This window comes from Condylura cristata, unplaced genomic scaffold (genome assembly GCF_000260355.1).
Source record: "Condylura cristata isolate star-nosed mole 26May11 unplaced genomic scaffold, ConCri1.0 scaffold00017, whole genome shotgun sequence".
Lineage (NCBI taxonomy): Eukaryota > Metazoa > Chordata > Mammalia > Eulipotyphla > Talpidae > Condylura > Condylura cristata.
The window spans coordinates 1,318,814-1,336,892 of NW_004567118.1; the positions used below are offsets into that span (position 1 = coordinate 1,318,814).

General features: G+C 60.4%; 1 protein-coding gene across 3 annotated transcripts; it reads right to left on the reverse strand.

Moving 5' to 3' along the window:
* Positions 1-2,821: 2,821 nt before the first annotated feature.
* Positions 2,822-10,202, reverse strand: ACBD4 (acyl-CoA binding domain containing 4). 3 transcript variants are annotated; one of them, XM_012726684.1, is made up of 10 exons: positions 10,123-10,202; positions 9,668-9,796; positions 9,315-9,435; positions 9,159-9,243; positions 8,797-8,917; positions 8,475-8,561; positions 8,147-8,217; positions 7,984-8,065; positions 7,186-7,325; positions 2,822-3,535 (listed from the first exon to the last, which is right to left on the reverse strand). In XM_012726684.1, exons 2-10 carry the CDS (start codon positions 9,753-9,755, stop codon positions 3,413-3,415), a joined length of 918 nt encoding a protein of 305 aa, XP_012582138.1. In that variant the 5' UTR covers positions 9,756-9,796; positions 10,123-10,202; the 3' UTR covers positions 2,822-3,412. The 3 variants fall into 3 exon arrangements, with proteins under 3 accessions (XP_012582138.1, XP_012582137.1, XP_012582139.1); XM_012726683.1 differs by having other exon boundaries at positions 2,822-3,538; XM_012726685.1 differs by lacking the exons at positions 8,475-8,561; positions 8,797-8,917.
* Between the last annotated feature and the right edge of the window lie 7,877 nt (positions 10,203-18,079).

Below are 18,079 nucleotides of genomic sequence, written 5' to 3' on the forward strand. Positions count from 1 at the left end.
CAAATGCCTAAAAAGTGCCGTCTTAAAGGGGCCGCGACTACAGTAGCGCCGCCACCTGGGACTAGGCCGCGGGAGATGAGAAGGCAGGTTCGAGTCCCGGCCGGCGTCCACCTTCGGCCTGGCCTCGGAGCTCTAGGGCGCACGTCGCAGCCCCGGCCTGGGCTTGCAGAATCACTATCGCCGCAGGAGCCAATACAGAGTGGGGGGCGGGGGGGGAGGGGGGCCCAGCAGCCCAGGTTCCTGCCGGGTCGGTGTACGGGATGCGCGGGTGCGGGGTCTCCCGGGAGACTGGCGTGAAGGCCGCGCTCGCGGCCCGCAGCCGGGAGTGTGTCGGAGAAAATGGCCTCCTGGGGCCGACTCGATCTCTGCTTCCGACCAGAAACGTTTCCTGCGCCCTGCTAGGGGAGTCCGGGCCAGGTGATGAGCTCCTTTGTTGGTGGACTTGGAAATTTGAGTTCCTGTCACAACCCGACCGCTCTAGCCAAGCGGCAAGGGGGTCCACCGGAGGCCCTTCCTCCAGTGGGCGAGGGGAAGCGCCCCCCCCGCCCCCCCCCCCGGCCCAGGCTTGGCCAGAAATGGCCCAGATTAGGGGGTAAGCTCATGGGGGGCGCTGTGTTCTCCCTAGAGAGAATCTCGATCCCCAGCTCACATCCGAGGGCTGACGGGTGGCCCGGACCCTCCCCTCGAGCAACTTGGGCCTGAAAGCTGAGGGGACGCTCACCCACTTTTCCGCCCTGATGTCTTACATTCCAACCGCTTTCCACTGTTAAACATTGATACCTGCGTGACCACCTGACCCCACCACAGCCCGATGAGTTGGGCAAGGGTAGGGATTATTGTCTCCATTTTCAGATAAGAAATCGCTGAGCCTCGGAAAGGAGATGACCCGACTCGGTCACGTGACGACCAGGTGCAAGTGAGCCTAGAGCCAAGGACCCCCGTGCTGTTTTTCTGTCACAAACACAAAACCCCTGTCCTCAAGCACTCTGGACCTAGTTTTTTCTCATCCCAACAGCGTTAGCCTGGCTCAGGTCCTGTTTCTTCACTCAGCAAACACTTGTGAATAACCGGCATTCAGGCTGCCATGTGCAGAGGCCGTCAAGATGAAGCCACTGGCGCGTGAGCAAGACCCTGGCAGGAGTTTGAGCCAGGCTGCTTAGGAGTCGGGGGCTTCAGGCAGGTTTTATGCAGGAGGTGACTTCCTGTCTTTTCTGTAGGATGTACTGTTCCAGGGCACCTAAGATGACAGCATGGTGTCCAGAGAAAAGCCTGGTCTAGGGCTCCTAGCTCCTTGGGGAGAGCTGCACAAGAGCGCCTTGGGGCACATGCCTGGGCCTGGACAGAGCTTAGGTCCTTCTGAAGGGCCTGCCCCCCTCTGTCAGTCGTGCAACTTCCTGTGGGTAAGCTGTGCCCCTCACACCGTGCTCCCCAAAGAAAAGGGTTTTTGCAGATAAATTCACAGATCTCCAAATTGTTACCACAAGCCAGAATCCAGAGGACCCCTCAGTCGAGCCAGAGGGTACAGCTGAACCCAGCCTCACTTGACAGGACAGGGCTCAGCTGTATGGGCTTGTTTTCGTGTTGGGGGAGGGGTGGCCAGACTGATAGCGGTGGAATTCTAGAATTCTATCACAGGCCAGGCATCCTTGATGCTGCTTTAACCCTTCTCCACGCATTTCACATTCTCTGGTCGTTTAAACCTTAGAACTGCCTTAGGAGGAAGATAACATCTGTTTCACAAACAAGCCAACCCAGGCTTGGAGAAGTCAAGAACCTTGCTCACGTCACATCTCATCTATGCAAGTGGTGGGGCTGGCTTGCGCCCCTTGCCAGCATTCCCAGCACCTGTTTGCTTCCCCCACTGCCCGCTGCTGCTGTGCATGAACACAAGCCCCTCTGCTTACAACTTTGCGGCCGTGCAGCAGCAGGGCCCACGCAGTGGACTGAGTTATAACACTGACCTTGGCTTCCAGTGGATGAATGGCGGCAAGCTGGGCAGTGGTTAGCTGGGAGCTCAGGAGCGTAAGGGTCTCCTAGGGGCCTTCTGAGCAGCCTCCTCCTCACCCCGGGGCAGGGAGGGCCTGGGGCTCAGGTGGCGCAGCTGCAGGGAGAATGGGGCTGCTGCACCCTCAGGTGGGACCCTGACCCGCGGCCTCAGAAACATCAACACTAGGAGGCGCTCCGAGTGGCGAGTTCCCCGCGGAATCGCGGGCCTCATTAGGGCCAGGTCGGACCATAGGGCTGGTGCTGGCCTGCACAGGAAGGTCAAGGCCGCCAGGCAGGAGAAAAATAAGCTCGAAGCACGAGCCGCCGCCGGCATCCCGAGGCCTGTGCCCATCCCTGCGTAGGGTCCCTCTGGCTCTAAACGGGGCGAGGGCGAGCCTCCCGTGGGGCCTGGCCTACCAGAAAGTCCCGAGGGAAAGCCCACACGAGGAGGACAAGGGCGGGAGCGCTGGGGCGCACACTTGCGGGGCCGGGGTCTCCAGACCCATGCGGCCACCCATCCCTTTGGGAGGCAGAGCCTCGGCCCGCATTCCTGTTCCTTCACCACCCCCAACTCTCCAGGCCCTCCCGACGGTGGGGAGGCCCACCGACTGCCCTGACTGCCCCCCGCTGGCCGCTGGCCATTCGCTGCCTCGAGCTGCTGGGGGCCGCTCCCCCTTCGCCTCCAGACCTCGGTGTTCCTTCGCAGGCCCAAGAGACCAAGTGCCCCTCAACAACCCCGCCCTGGGCGTCCCGGCCATTTGCGGGGGGAGGGGGGCAGGGGGAGGGGCGCCCCGGGCACCGTTTCCCGCCTCACTCCGGAGGGCCAGGCGGCAGCAGATTAAGGCTTTATTTTATTTACTGAGACACTCATTTGTAAGCGAATCTTCAGTGCAGACGTCCTGAGTGGGGGAGGGGGCGGTGAAACGCAGCTCCCGCCCCTCCCCTTGGGGCCTGCCCCCCTCCTTCCCCCACCCGCGGGCCTCTGGCCGCTCCCGCTGCCCCAGCCAATCACACGCCCAGGCGCGGCCCAAGTCCTAACTTGCCCAGAGCGGAGCCTCCGAGGGGAGAGGCTGGGGTGGGAGAAGAGTCAGGTGACCCAGAGGGTGGGGAAGGCAGAGGCTGAGACCCGGCAGCCCCGCCCGCCGGCCCGGAGTCACCGCCGCCCAGAACCCCGGACAAGTACTGCCTGGCAGCCTCAGAGGGAACGTGGGGGACTCGGGTGGGGGGAGGCCGGAAGCGTCCATGTAAAACTTCAGGAAAGGGTGGGGTCTTATCCGGCCCCCCAGTAGGGCAGGGGTGCCTAGGCAAACACTTATGGGGGAGGGGGGGACGGGAGTCGTTGAATGCTGTTCTGAACCCTAGACAGGCTCAGGGCACCGCAGGCTCATGGCCTCCTCCTCGGCTGCAGAGACCCCTCCGTGGACAGTCACCTCTTCTGAGTCCGAAACTGTCGGAAGAGCCACTGGACGATGAAGGGCCACAGGAGGAAGAAGAGCAGCGTGGGGCCAGAGAGACTGAGGGGCCAAGGCCTGGACCTGGATGGGGGCTTCTGCTGCCAAGAGGGAGGGCGTCAGGGGCAGTCCAGGCCTCGCACCACTGGCCTCCTTACAAACCCAGCGGGCTTCTGCCTCCCCGAGGTGGTGAGGGCAGAGACCAGACCCTGTGGATCTGCCCCCCTGGAAGGGGAGGCCCCCCCCAGTGTGTCCTTGGCAAGAGGCACTGCCAGGGGCTGGAGACCGGCAGCAGTCTCCTCTGGGCCACAAAGCAGTGACCGGCGGTATGGCCCGCAGGTCCCATCTCCAAAAGGATGTGCTACCTTTATGAAACCTGGACCTGGAGGCACCAATTTTAGTTTTTAAATGTACATCTCGGCCCTCCCTGGTGGCACAGCAGGTTAAAGCGCAGCACAATGAAGCTCTCCACAGCCACTACAGCATGAGTTCGATCCCTGGCCAGGGAGCTGACCCACAGGGCACAGCAGACCTCTCCTGTCTGTCCGCTGCTCCCCTCAGCAGTGTGTTTCAGTCCATCTGCCTGTTCTGCACCCCACTCTGTCTAGTGAATCCTCTCACCCCCTGCACCCCTAGCCTATGCCCCAGTTCTGAATGCATAATTAAATAAATCTTTTAAAAATCTCCTTGGAGAAGTGCCTGACTTCAGGGCTGGAGCAGGGAAGGGAGAGGTGAAAGTGGCAGAAGGTACCAGAAAGCTGGGTGCTTTCACAGACTAATGAGGCCATATGCCAGGCATATGAACCTAGCTCGAAAGGCTCGCTGCTGACCAAAGCTGTGAGTCCAAGCATCAAAAAGTATGATGATTGCAGTTGACTGAAACACCAAATCTTTAAAACCCATGAGTTTATAATGAAACTCGACAAAAGAGAAAGTTAGAAATTTATCCCCACTGAAGTGACTGTTAACTCCTTACTTTAAAAATACATAATTGAAAGAAAGAAGTAAGCACTTATTCTATCTTTCCACAAGGCACTGTATTTCAGGGAAATCCTAGAGGGTCAGGGAAACTCCACCCAAAAAATGATAGCAAATGCATGTTAGAGTAATAAAAGAATTTAAAAGTCATGGTATGTGGGGGCGCAGGCTTGCTGGTGGCCTAGGGGTTAATCTCAGCGCTATGACCGTGATGGCCTGAGTCCATCCCTGGCCAGGGAGCTGACCCCCATGGCGCAGCAGACCTGTCTGCTGTCTCGCCTGCTGCTCCACGCAGTAGTGTTTCAGTACATCTGCCTGTTCTGCTCCCCACTTTCTCTATTGAATCCTCTCATTCCCTATAACCCCCATACCTCTGAAATACATCCCAATTCTTGTACAAAAAAAAAAAAAAAGCCATGGTTTTTGCAGCCACTAAATTAGTTACTGAAGCTGTCCCAAATTAGCCGTTGTCAAACTCTGTGTGAAAAGCGAGACTGACAAGGAACTGGACACCCCCCACTGACTTCCCAATTGTGGGGTCACACTCATTCTATCCATGCCAGTGGCCCACACTAGAATCACTGATGGTGGGAAGACAGTCCCCGCTTATGTAATCTGGCCACCTACACCAGTCCTGAGGGTATAAAATGATCCAAAACGTGGAGCATTTACAGGACCGCTGGTCCAGCCTCATCCACCAGCCAGCAGCAAGAGGAGGGAACTGGCGTGGATGGAGAACGCTAACTGGACGCGGGGAGGGGCGGGGGCGCGCGCTCCTGCACTAGGCTTGGAGAAACTGGACAAGGCGATTTCAGGATAACTGGGGAGATCTGAATTTGGATAACATGAAGAAATCAGTTGGATGTGATGAAATGTAGGTTTGGCTAGGTAGTAGAGAGGCAAAGTCAAGGAATTCAGAGTGGAAATCTTGAAAACGTTAGGCGTATAAAATGACTGGGCTGTTGGAAAAGTCAAGGTGCATGAAAAAATAGGCCCTCCCTGGTGGCGCAGCGGGTTAAAGCACAGCACTAAGAAGCTGAAACCACTTCCGCATGAGTTCAATTCCCGCCTGCCCCGGAGGAGACCACATGGCGCGGCAGACCTCTCCTGACCCGCCTGCTGCTCCCCTCAGCAGAGTACCTCGTCAGTCGGCCTGTTCTGCTCCCCACTCTGTCTCTGGTGAAGTCTTTCGCCACCCCTGAGTCTCTGGCCTGTACCCCAGTTCTGTATGCACAAATAAATATTTAAAAAAAAAAAAATAGGGCCCTCCCTGGTGGCTCAACAGGTTAAACCACGGCACTATGGCCGTCCCTGGTTGCACAGTGGGTTAAAGTGCAGCACTGCAAGCTGGCCTCAGCCACTTCAGTGTGAGTTTGAACCCTGGCTTTGGAGGAGACCACATGGTGCAGCAGACCTCTCCTGTCTCGCCCACTGCTCGCCTCAGCCGTGTACTTCATCAATCTGCCAGAGTGTGTTTCGTCACTCTGTCTCTGGTGAATCCTCTCACCCCCTGCATCTCTTGCCTGTGCCCCAGTTCTGTATGCATAAATAAATAAATCTTAAAACAAGAACAAAAACCCACAGCTATTGCAGCCACTGAGGCACATATTCAATCCCCAGCCAGGGAGCCGACCCAAAGGGCACAGCAGACCTCTCCTGACCCGCCCACTGCTCCCCTGAGCAGCGTATTTCAGTAGCTCTGCCTGTTCTGCTCCCCATTCTGTCTCTGGTGAATTCTCTCACCCCTTGCACCTCTGGCCTGTACCCCAGTTCTTTATATGCATAAATAAATCTTCTTAAAAAAAACAAAATTATGTCAAAACTTTTCCAATAACCCAAGGGTAAAAGACAAAAAAAAAAAAAAAAAAACCTGGGGCATAGGTGTTGAAAGGCTAGCAACTACAAAATTCCTGCCACCCTTGCCGACTGTGCCAAGGGGATTAAGGGTCACCCGAGTGATCCCCGGATTCAGCAACTTGGCCTTCTTCTGCCACCACCACCCCAGGCTCAGAGTGAGTGGTGGCTGCCAGTCCGCGAGGGACACAGACCCGGGCCACTCCCAGTTTCCTTGCTCAATGTCAACAATAGTAACAATCGCACGAACCCCATTTGAGGAAGCCTGCCTGTGTGGGGGGTGCTGTAGAAGCACCTACATGTATTATCTCATCTAAACAGCCGCTTTATGAGGTTCTTCCCGGCTGTGTGTAAATTATTCAGCCTCTCAGAGCCTTAGTTTCCTCATCTGTAGCAGGGGAGAAAAAAGAAAACCTATTTCATAGGGTTGCAGTGTGGATGAAATGAGATCATCCGAGTGGCGTGGCACAAACTGGGGCCCCAGGAATGGCAGCTGATACTTAATTTGCAGGCACCCAGGAGCCCAGGGCACAGGGCAGATTGAGGGCAGGAAGCTGAGGGCAGGGAGTGAAGGATGCATGGGCTGAGCTGTTTGGGGGTGGAAGTCCGGGTCTGGAAACAGGGACAAGGCACCTCCAAAGCTAAGAGCAGACACACCCCAGCCCGTCCAGCTGTTAAACGTAGTCCTGCGCTCAGTCCTCCAGGCAAGGACATGGGAGAGCAGGGAAGGGGGGCCCTCCCCACTCGCCTCAGACCCCTGGTTTCCCCGCTCAGGACCTGAGTCACACCGTTCCCCGGTCACAGCAGAGGTGGGCAGGTGGACACCGGGGGACAAGGACAGAAGTGGTTGTGTGAGGAGCCCAAACAGGGGCTAGATTAGGGCACCCTAATCTCGCCCTGGGCCTGGGGGACTCACCTGTCTTGGGGGGCGGGGCATACTCTCCAGGCTCTGCAGTCTCCCCTGGACATCCCGCATGCTCTCCTGCAGCGCTCGAACTGTTCCCACCAGCCACTCGTCCAATTCCTGGGGCCCCAGCAGGCCGCCCTCCAGTCCCTCTGTGGAGCACAGACACGCGGAGGGGGAGGGGCTTAGGAGGGGGAGGCTTGTGCAGGCTGGGGCAGAGGCGTGGAGTGCCATCCCTGGCACAAGTGTGACTCTCGCAAAGCCCATCCATGTGGTGAACAGCTACAAGGAACCTGGGCCTCAGCTCTGCCACTCAGTTGTGTGACTGGGCAAGCCAATAACTGTTCCGAGCCTCCTTCGGTCACCTAAAAACCAGGGGAAGATGCCATCTCCCTGCGGGCTGCTTACTCAAAGGAATAAATAGTTTTCCTAACCCTCATGAAACACGGCACACTGGAAGTTCTAGAGGAGGCCGGCAGCGCTCATTACCCCCCTGAGAGTCCCAAAGGAGAGGCTCAGTGAGAGGATGCGCCCAAGGCTGTAGTGACGGAGCTGGACTCTCCCCTGCCAGCTGCCCTGACTCGGCCCCAGCCTGGCCACAGACTCCTGGTGGCCCTCATCCAGAGGTGCCCTGGCAGGGACTTTGCCCATCCAGCTTCATAGCCAGCTGATTGGCAGCTCTTGCCTGAGACTGTTCTCGCCATGCCCAGAGCGGGACTTTCACCTCTGCCCCAAGAGGGCAGTCAGGGGAGCCCGGGGCACCAGAGCCACAAGGAAGAGCAGCGGGGTGGAAGGCCGGGCGGAGTTCACCTTTCTCAGGGGGGCGGTCAGGGCTGGAGCTGTATGTGGCCTCAGGAGCTGGTCCAGGGGCTCCCTGCTGCTCTGCCCACACCTGCAGGGGAGTCACAGCGCTGAGGGTGGAGGGGCGCAGCAGGGCTCCGGGGGTCAGGAGGAGAGAAGGGGCTGCTCTCACCGGCGCAGGCTCCAACTGCTCCAGGGAGTCACAGAAAACCTCAGAGTCCAGGTCCCTGACCGGCGGAGGCTCTGGGGAGGGGCAAGCAGGTTAGTGACAGGGGAGGATAGACAGGAAGGGGTGGGGCGGTCAATCGGGCCTCTGTTCAGGGGACACTAGAGACACTACCACTGGGCAAAACTGGCTCTGCGGGGTCCCAGAGCCCCCCCACATCTGGAAGCGCAGGAGGCTGGGTCTGTGGGCACGAGGCGGCAAGCACAGCAGGCCACCTCTATGCCACCGGGAGGAGCCTCACCCCTGGCACTGCCCTTCTTGCCCAGGCACTGACCTGAGCTTGGGGGTGCTGGTTCTTTGGGGGGGCAGGGAGGCTCTGGGGCCGCCCCAGCGTCTCCATTCAGTACCTGCTCTTTCCAACCTGCAGAAACACAGCACCACAGGTGGAGCTGGGAAGAAGCTGGCCCCTGCTCCCCGTTAGTCAGCCATGAACTCTGCCTGAAACCCCAGCCCCATCAGGAGCACTGGGGGTGCTTATAAGCACGTCAGCTGGAACCCCCTGCCCCCCACACCCCCTTCCAACTGCGCAGTCTCCTCAGCCTGGAGCTCTGATAGTTCACTCAGCACCTGCAGAGTTCCCAGCCTGCAGACCTGACCTGTGACCCTTCTCAGGAAGGACTCCGGGGGCCTCGGCATGTCAGGGATCACCTGGTACAGGGGCTCGAAGTAACCAAACATGTCCTCTGCCACCTCGCCCAGGGGCACTGTGTCGATCACCTGTGGGGGAGGGGGTCTATTGGGGAGAGGCTGGCCCCTACCCCAACTGCCCTCCTAGCCCCCTTGCCTGGGCCCCTCCGACTTGCTCCTGTCCAGTCTGGAACCACAGACAGACTGAGTTGGGGGGAGAGCAGGAAGGTGGATGACCACAGCAGTGCCAATACACGACAGACATACTGGGGGTCAGCACTGAAGGGGGAGGGGCAGGCCACCTGGCTGGGAGCCCCCAGCCTGTCCCTACCTTCTGTGCCACCAGCTTCATCTCAGTGATGTAGGCGGACATGGCCTCCTCCCTGCTCATCTTGCCAAGGCTGTTCCAGGCGTCCCTGGAGGGCAGAGGGCGGTGAGGGTGCAGCTGACAGCTGAGCCTTGATTGCCCGGCTGGTGGGGAGCTCACCACTTATATCGTCCAATGGGGTCCCAGAAACCAGGCCGGGGCACGAGGCAGGGTCCCATGGTAGCCTGCTTGTAGTAGCTGTAGAATCGCAACATCTCCTCGTAGGAGGGGCGGTATGAGCCTGCGCGGATTGGAAGTGGCGGGCAGAGCATCACCCCAGCGCCAAGAGGATGGAGGTGGGGGAGATGCCCTCTTGGAGGGTCGCTCATGGTGGGGTCCCACCCAGGACAGCTGGGCAGGGCCCCTCAGGGGGAGGCAGGCAGGGACTTGTCTGCAAAACTGAGGGGATCAGAGCTTCCTGGAGGCTGACCGGCGCACTTGCCCCCACCGTGTGGTGCGGCCCCAGCCCTCACCATTCTTGGGCAGGTTCTGAATGACGCTGACAGCGGCCTGGAATTGTTTCTGGCAGTCCGGTTCTGGGCTCTCACTCTCGGTGCCCATTCCCAGGCGCCCGAGTCCTGGGGCCCCACTTTTGAAGGACTCTGCAACAACAAACCTCCCATGAGCAGGCCACCGCTCACGCCAGCCGTCCACTCTCCGGAGAGGCGAGCTGCGCTCTTCAGAGGCCGCCGGGAGATACCCCGGGATGCCAGGCGCTGCCCTGAGGGGCCTCCTTCCCCCACGCGCGGCAGCGTGGCTGGGCACAGAGGCGCCGCGGTGGGCGGTGGGCAGCGGGCAGGGTCGCGGGCCTCTCTAGAGGCAGCCCCCAACTCCCCCGGGGGCGAATGGGCAGGAGAGGAGGAGTGAGGCGGGGCGGGCCGCCTCCCACCCTGGCCCTCACGCCCCGGCCCAGCCGCGCGGCACTCACCCCGCAGCGCCCACTGCCCGGACCCCGGGGCCCGCTCTCGCCTCCAGCCCGAAGCTTCCGAAGCTTCCGACTGACCTCCCGGCCCGGCCCGGCCGGGATGCCGACGCCGAGCGAGGGGGAAACTTAAGCCAGTGAGAGAGCGCGTTTCAGATGCGGCCTCTCACGCCAGCCACTCAGCGCGGCCCTTTCAAGATTATGCAAACAAATTAGCGCGGCTTCTCCCAATCAGGCCCCGCGGAGGCTCCCTCGGCTCCCCAACCCGGACGCCCAGAGGCGGGCGGAAGCGCCCCCTGGTGGACGTCCTGACTGACGCGGCGTCCTCGCGCGCCAGGGTGGAAACCTGCGTGGGTCCCCTGAAGCCAGGTCCCGCAGATCCCAGCGACCTAACGCAGCGCGTCACACTTACAGGCGTTGAGAAAAAAAGTCATGCCCGGGCCCTCCCTGGTGGCGCAGTTAGAGCGCAGCACTGCGAAGTTGGCGGCTGACGGCAGCCGCTTCGGTGCGAGCTCGATCCCCGCCCTGGAGCTGGCCCACAGGACGGGGCAGGACTGTCCGGTCTCCCCGCTGCTCCCTCAGCAGTGGACTTCGTTCATCTGCCTGTTCTGCTCCCCGCTCTGTCTCTGGTGAATCCTCTCACCGCCCCTGAGCCTCTGGCCTGTACCCCAGTTCTGTATGCATAAATAATACATCTTAAAAAACAACAGCAGGGTTATGGCTGGGATCAGGGGTTCTGGAGCTGAGTTTTGGAAGACTGAAGACTAAATCAGCTTGAGGAAGGTCACTCCTGCAGGAAAGGAAATACAGGATCTAAAGTACAGAAGCGGAGACCTGACTTTCCGAAAGCACATCCAGAAGGGTGCGCACCCAAGCCAGGAGGCGCAACTCGGGGCCGGGGGAGGGGCGGCTGAGAACCCGGAGAGCGGCAGGCGGCAAATCTAGGTCCAGGAACGCCGAGCTTTCTCTCCGGCCTGCCGCGCTCCCGGCCGCCGCCGAGGGGCGGTGTGTGCCCAGCTCCCGCCCGGCCGGGCGCTCGCTGCTGACCTGCACACCCGCGCGCACTCGCCGGCCTCCGGCGCCCGCCACCCCACTTTGGCGCACAGACATGCTCGCGCTTTTATAACTAGCAAGTGCACACATGCCACGGTCACCAGGACCTGCACTCGACGCTCACCCACCGTTGATGTCAGGGACGTCTGCAAAGCGCGCTGTGGCCGTCCCGGGCGATTGCACTCAGCTGGGGTGCCAACTCGCCCAACCCTCCAAGCCCAAATCGGGATTCTGCGGGGGACTCTAGATTTGGCGCCACCCCAAGCTCTGCACGCCAGTTTCCAGACGTCTTCCCACTGTGGGGGCAGCTGGCCGGGCGCCGAGAGAGTTAACCCCGTGACGTCACAGCCAGAGCCTTCCAGCTCCCACCCACACTTCCCGCTCCCTCATCCCTCCGGCTCGCGCTGCCCCGCCGCGCGGCTCGGCCCCAGGACCCCTGTCGGCTTTCTGGGCCGGAGGACGTTGGCCCAGGACGAGCCGCCCCGCTGACCCCGGCTGCCTTCTGGGCCCTCTCGGCCGGACGGGAAAGGGCCGGGTGGAGAGGGGTCCGGATTCCGCGGGAGTCAGCACCCCTTGAAAGGATGGGGTGTCTATTCCAGAGGGCGGCTCTCCCCCCGCCGGTGCCCGCCGCTCCGGCCACCGACGAGCGGGGGACCCGAGGGTCGCACGGAGCATGGGGAGGCGGCCTCCCTAGCAGGAGGTGAACGCGGAGACTGGGGGACGCTGGCCGCGCGCCCGGCGGGCGCAGCTCCCGGCCGGGGTCACCGCCCCCTCCTCCGCCCGGGCCTCGCGCCTCCCCCGCGCCGTCCGGGCCCCGCCCCTGCCTCCCGGCCCTTTTTCCAGCTCCGCGGCGCTCTGTCTCTCCTCCGCCGACACCTCCTCCTCGCGACTCCCTCCCGCCGCTAAGTTCCGTCGCTCGCGACGGCGCGCAGAGCCGGGGCCGGGCGGGAGCGGCTGACCTGTCCCCGCGTGCGGACCCCGGGCCCGGCCCCGGCCCAACGAGCATGCTGTGTGTCCGCTGGGGGAACTGCCGCCGGGTGCGGGCCCAGGTCGCAGCGCCGGTCTCGATCCCAACCTCCGACGGCGGCACCAGGAGCCCCGGGCTGCGGGCGCTGAAGAAGATGGGTCAGTGACCGGCTGGGCCTCGGGTGGGCGCAGCCAGGGAGGGCCCCGGGTTCCGACGAGCCGCTCGTAGGCTCGCCGGCTGCGTGGGCGGTGCGGAATGTGAGGTGGGGTGGAATGCCAGCACCCTTCCAGCTGCGGGTCACACCTGGGGTCACCCGAGACCCCCGGCTGAGCCAGCGGCCGCGGTTTCCCACCAGCAGGCGCCCCCAGGAGGTGCGGCCGCAGGAGTCTGGGCAGGGGGCACATTGGGGTCCCTGACAACCCCGAGGGAGTCCCTCACCTGCCTCCCCAACCCCTGTGCCTTCTAAGGTTTGCGGGTGCCCCAGGGCTTCCTGGGTTCTGGCAGCCCGTAGGAGGGCGGGAGGTTAGCAGAGCGGCTCGCCTTCCTGCCCGTCCCCCCACTGGGGGCTCTAGCAGCGACGCTGTGCGGGTGGAACTGGTCTAACTGGTGAGAGCACAGCCCCGAGTTCCAGTCCCCGATTTGGGGGAAGGAATGTAAATGTGGTTTCTGAAGACTCAGCAGGGCACTGGGTGGCAACAGTGTGGATTCTTCCAGTCTCCACCGTCCAGACAGCTAGTGGTATAATCCCCTCCGCAGAGGAGCGAAGTGATTTAGAGCAGTCAAGGAGTCTGTCTGGGGCAGCACAGCTTGGCAGGAGCATGTAGGTGGTGGGGTCCCGCCGCTGCTGCCCCCCCTAGAGTGTGGGCACGGTGGGACTGACTGACTGGTTGGTAATTGAGGGACTTGAGTGAAGCGGGGGTATGTGTATTTCCTGAAATGTAAGTCAGGGAGGACTGGAAATCTGAAGTACTGGTAGAGCCCGTGAGAGTGGGCTGAGGGGACAGCGGGCAGCGCTGCCCCAGGCCTGTGTGGCTCTTAGGGCAGATCAGGGGTCCCCACTGCCAGTCCGGCCTCCCTGTGCCACGGTCCCCTTGTCCCTTTCCTGCTCACCTCTGCAGCCCCTCACTCATTCATACTGAGTTTGCGGAGAGCCGATTTTGCTCTGTGCTCAGAGCCTGCACCCTCCTCGGAGATCCGGGCCATGATCTCAGCGCATCCTCCAGCAGTCCAGGGTGCATTCAGCAGCACTGAGGGCCTGTAGTATGCTCGGCCCTGCGGGTTCCTTTTTTATTTTTTAAGATTTTATTTTTGCCTAGAAGTGAGATGTAGGCTGGGGATGGGGGTGAGAGGATTCATCAGAGGCAGTGACAGAGTGGGGAGCAGAGCAGGTGGGTCAGCTGAGGGGAGCAGTGGGTGAGACAGGAAGGCCTGCTGCACCATGTGGGCCACCTCCCTGGCTGGGGATCGAAGCAGGCCTGCCTGATGGCAATGCTGAGACTTAACCCCTGGGCCACCAGGACACCTGTCTGGGGCAGGGGGAGGGAGGGAGGCTTCTGCAGTGAGAACAAGACAGACAGTCCTGGCCCCTAGAGAGTGAAGCGTCACCTAGGAGGTCAGGCCATGAGACAGAAATGAAACTGAAGGGAGGCACCAGTGAGCTGTCAGGGAGCAGAGCAGCTGCACCCCTGAGCCAGAGTACAACTGGAATGAGCCAAAAAGAGAGGTCAGGTGGGGGCCACTTCCTCAAGGCCCCTCCTTAAGTGCTTTCTCTGGAGGTAGCTGAGTTCCTGAGGCTTTGGGCATATTATTTAGAGTAGGATTGCAGGATAAAGGCAGAAGTGAGCAGGGAGAACCATCGGATGGGGGCTGAGGAGTCAGTTGCATGAGAGATGGTGGCAGGATGGATTCCACCTCAGGGGGTTAGGAGGTGCAGTTGTGGGATTGGAAAGGTGTGACTGGGGTAGCAGTATTGCTCTGGCTTAAGGAGCAGAGAATGGTCTGGGGAGAGGAGGACAGCCGTGGGGAGCTGAGGAGCCCGCGGGCGGGCGGGGTGAGGGATGCCAAGGGAGGACGGAGGTGATTCCCCTGCATACCTGTCTGCCTCTTCGTTCCACACACACCTGCCACGACACCCCAACCATGTGTCAGGGTGCCATGCCAGGGCTGGATTACGGAGGTGACGGTGCAGCACCTTGCCCTTGGGGATGCATTATCTGGTGGCAGGAGACACTATAGACAAATAATTATAGCTGAGCCCAGGACGCAGCACCTGTCACTGAGCAAGGTGCACGGGACCTCTGGCTCCCATCACAATGACACTGTCGGGAACTGTGTAGGTGTCAGCACGTCATCTGGGCTGTCCACTCCCACCGACTGCCCCATCCTGCCGCGTGACTGCTGCCGAAGGAATGCCCAGTCTGTGGAGAATGCACTCCCAGGCATACAGAGTGCAGGTGAAATACAGGTGACCTGGGCCCCACCCAGCTAGGCCCTGGCCGCCTGCCACCCAGTGGCTTCCCCTAGCAGCTGCCTTTCCTTAGGTGGCCCTCGCTGTGGTGGGTCACCTCCCTCGCTATGCCTCTTGTGCTAATAGAGAACAGATTTTATGTTAGTTCAGGTCCACTGACATATGAGGGTCGCAAGGGGCCAAGGAAAAGAACGGTTTTAGGGTGTGTAGGAGGAAGGACCAGCTGCCCTGCCCCACTGGGGTCCCTCAGGGACTGGCTGCTGGGCCCGCCCCAGGGAGCCAGGGAGGGAACCGCTGAGGAGGAGCCAAAGGCCAGCCAAAGGCCGCACAGGGCCTTGCTCAGCCCAGATCCTCTTAATCCCAGCACAGTTAGGAACCTGGGGAGATCCTGTGTGCACCCCAAGACCCCAGGCTAAGAGGAAGGCTTTTACCTGCGGGATTAATGAGGCTCATTAACACCTTTATAACATGTTAGCTCAACAATGACCAGCCCTGGGGAGGCAGTTGGTACCATTATCCTCACCTTCCAAATGAGGAACCAGTTCAGAGAAGCTGGGAGCTGGGAAGTGGCTGAGAGGATTTGAACCACAGTCTGGCCCAGGGTCAGGTTGCCAATACAATGAATGAATGAGTGAGTGAGTGAATGAATGAGTGAGTGAGTGAGTGATTTAAAGTTGGAGAGGGCCTGGGACTGCCCTCCGCCTGGGAGACAGCCTTGCCAGCCCCCAGGGTGTCCTCAAGGCTAGCCAACTAAAACACAGGATGCTGGTTAAATGTGATTTGCAGATAAACAATGAGTAATGTGGGACATATTTATACAAAAGTATTATTTGTTGTTTATGTGGAATTTGAATTCAACTAGGTGTCCTGGATTTTATCTGAACCTGTCTCCCCAGGGCCCCGCCTGTGCCCAAGGCTCCACCTGCCCCTAATCCTCCCGGGGCAGAGAGCCCTGAGTGGACAGAACCTTGTTCCCCCCTCCCCTGCCTGCAGGACGGCCAGCTGCCACCCTCGGCAAGAGCTTCTCCAGCTTTGAGGAGCCCCTGTGACCTCTGCTCCCAAACAGACATCTCACCTCTCCCGGGCCCTGGGGAGGGGCTGCCACCTTCCTCTGTGTGGCCAGGGGCAAGGAAGCAGCCCGTGTTTCCTGCCTGTTGATTCTAGGAGGAATGTTATGGACTTTGGCCCTGAGTGCTGCTGGGCTCCAGTCCTGGGTGCAGCAGCCAGCACGGGAGTGGGACTGGGACACGCCTGGGACCCCAGGTGCAGGGGCCGTCTGCTGGGTGGGAGGGTGTCTGGAGCCCTTGCTGACAAGTGGCCTCTCCCAGGCCTCGGGGCCCAGCCACCAGGAAAAGCGGCTGCCCCTCCCCCCTTAGCATGAAGCTGTCAAGTCTCTGTCTCTCGCCTGCATGTCTTACATTCCTGCAGGAGCCCCCATGCCCTTCCTGAACAGCCCCCCCGCTTCTGTACACCCCCATAAGCACATACCACCTCCTGCACCCCTCACTGGACACCTACCGCTCCTTATACACCCTGTAACCCCAGGGCACAACACCCCCCTTCACTCGCTCCTCCCCCCACCTGGCCCTCCCACCCCCTACCCAGCCCTGCCCCTCCCTGCCTCGGTGACCCCCACAGTAGTCAGCACACAGGACTTCAGTGACCCATCTACGAAAGGGCAGGGTTTGGAGGTCAGGGATGGGCCGGCCCTCCCAGGTCTGATAACACCAGGGCAGCGCTCAGACAGGCCAAGCGCGCCAGAGGGCGCAGGTTGGGAAGTTGGAGCTGCACATTCCGGCCGCTTGGCCGGGCTCTGGGGGTGAGATAAGCAGCTGGTTCAGGGAAGGTGTCTCAGCTCCCGCTGACAACAGTGAGCTGGACAAGAAGCCACAGGCCTGGCTGGGAGGAGGGGCTGCCAAGGCCTGTGGCCTGGCATGGCACCCTGGCCGAGGAGGGCAGAGGTGGGCAAGCCTGGCTCCCTCCTTCCCGGGCCCTGGCTGATTCCTGCTTACTATCTGTCATTCCCTGTGTCTGACCGTCGGCCGGGCCCTAAACCCTCTCTCTGTGCTCGAGCTCACTGGAGCCACACACATCCTTTGGGATCAGCCCTCCCTGCCCAGCTCTCAGCACATCACAGCTCCCTACTCAGCTACCTGCCCACCCTGGACAGTGAGGCCACTGCTCTGTGACTTTACCAGCTTAGGGAGAATCACAAGCATCCAGTGGACCATTTAAAGCGCACGACGTCTTCTGGCATAGTCCATTTTTTAAATTGTGGTAAATAAGTGACATTTCACCCATCTTAAGTGACCACTTCTGTGGTATGAATTACACTCATGACATGGTATTATTTCCAAAACGTTTCCATCACCCTCTGGACCCGTCAGGCGGTCATGCCCCGGCGGCCCTTCTCACCCCGGCAGCCTCTAAGCCTCTTCCGTCTTTCCGATTGATTATCTATCCTGGCGACCTCCTGGGGAGGCCATTTGGGGCCTGGCTTGCTTCTCTGGGTAATTTTTCCAGGTTCATCTGCTCCATCGTGGTCGATGGTTCTCTGCTGGGCGAGACCACTCACGCCCACTCCTCCGGCCGGTGGACATTGGGTAATTTCCACCTTTTTGGCTATTGTTCATCTTCATTTTTACTGCTCTTATCTCATGACTGGTCCCTGCTTGGTCAGGGTGGCCGTGGACTGGCCCAGCCCAGCCTCGGGTGGCTACAGAGAGAAGGCAGAGAAACTGTGGGCGGCGGGCAGCTTGTTCACCTGCTCGGGGCAGGTAGGAGTGAGGTGGAGGAATCACCCGTGGGTTGGTTCTGGCAGGACCCACAAGTGTTTGTTGGGTAACTGGGCAGAGACCCAGGCCACGGCCACCTCCCTGCCCCAGGTCTGGGCTCTTCTGCTGTCACCTTCTTACTTCCACTGGCTTCGACCTCCCTCGCCGACACTAGTCCCCTCGCTACTTTCGGGTTCAGGCATTCAGGTAATAGAGGCACCCACCTGGGGACTCAGCATCTGACACATCCAGGTGCTGCACCTTCAGACTGCTTGCTTTTGTGGGTGTGGTTGGGAGGCATTATGGCCCAAAGGTAAAGGTGACCCACAGGCTGACTGGAAGGTGACTCCTTTTCCCAGCAGGCGCCTCAAAAGCTGAGGTTAAGGATGAGGATCATGAGTGGGGGGCCTGTTGAGGTCTGGTCAGGGGTTCAGGCTGCCTGTCTCAAAGGACTCTTTGCAGAAAACTGGATATATCAGGCCCTCAGTGACTCACCTCCATTTCCGGCCTTAGTCATTCACCAGCCCCCCTCTGCTCTGCCCCTCCAATTACGCGCTTGGCCTCAGAACTCTGGCTGGGTCAGCGGAGTTGGCTCCTCCTGCCGAGTCTGTTTGTCCTGGAACACAGTGGGGGTGGACTGTCCTGGCCCCCACCTGCTGGCTGCTCAGGATAGAGAATTCAGAGTCTGTCTGGATGAGGGCT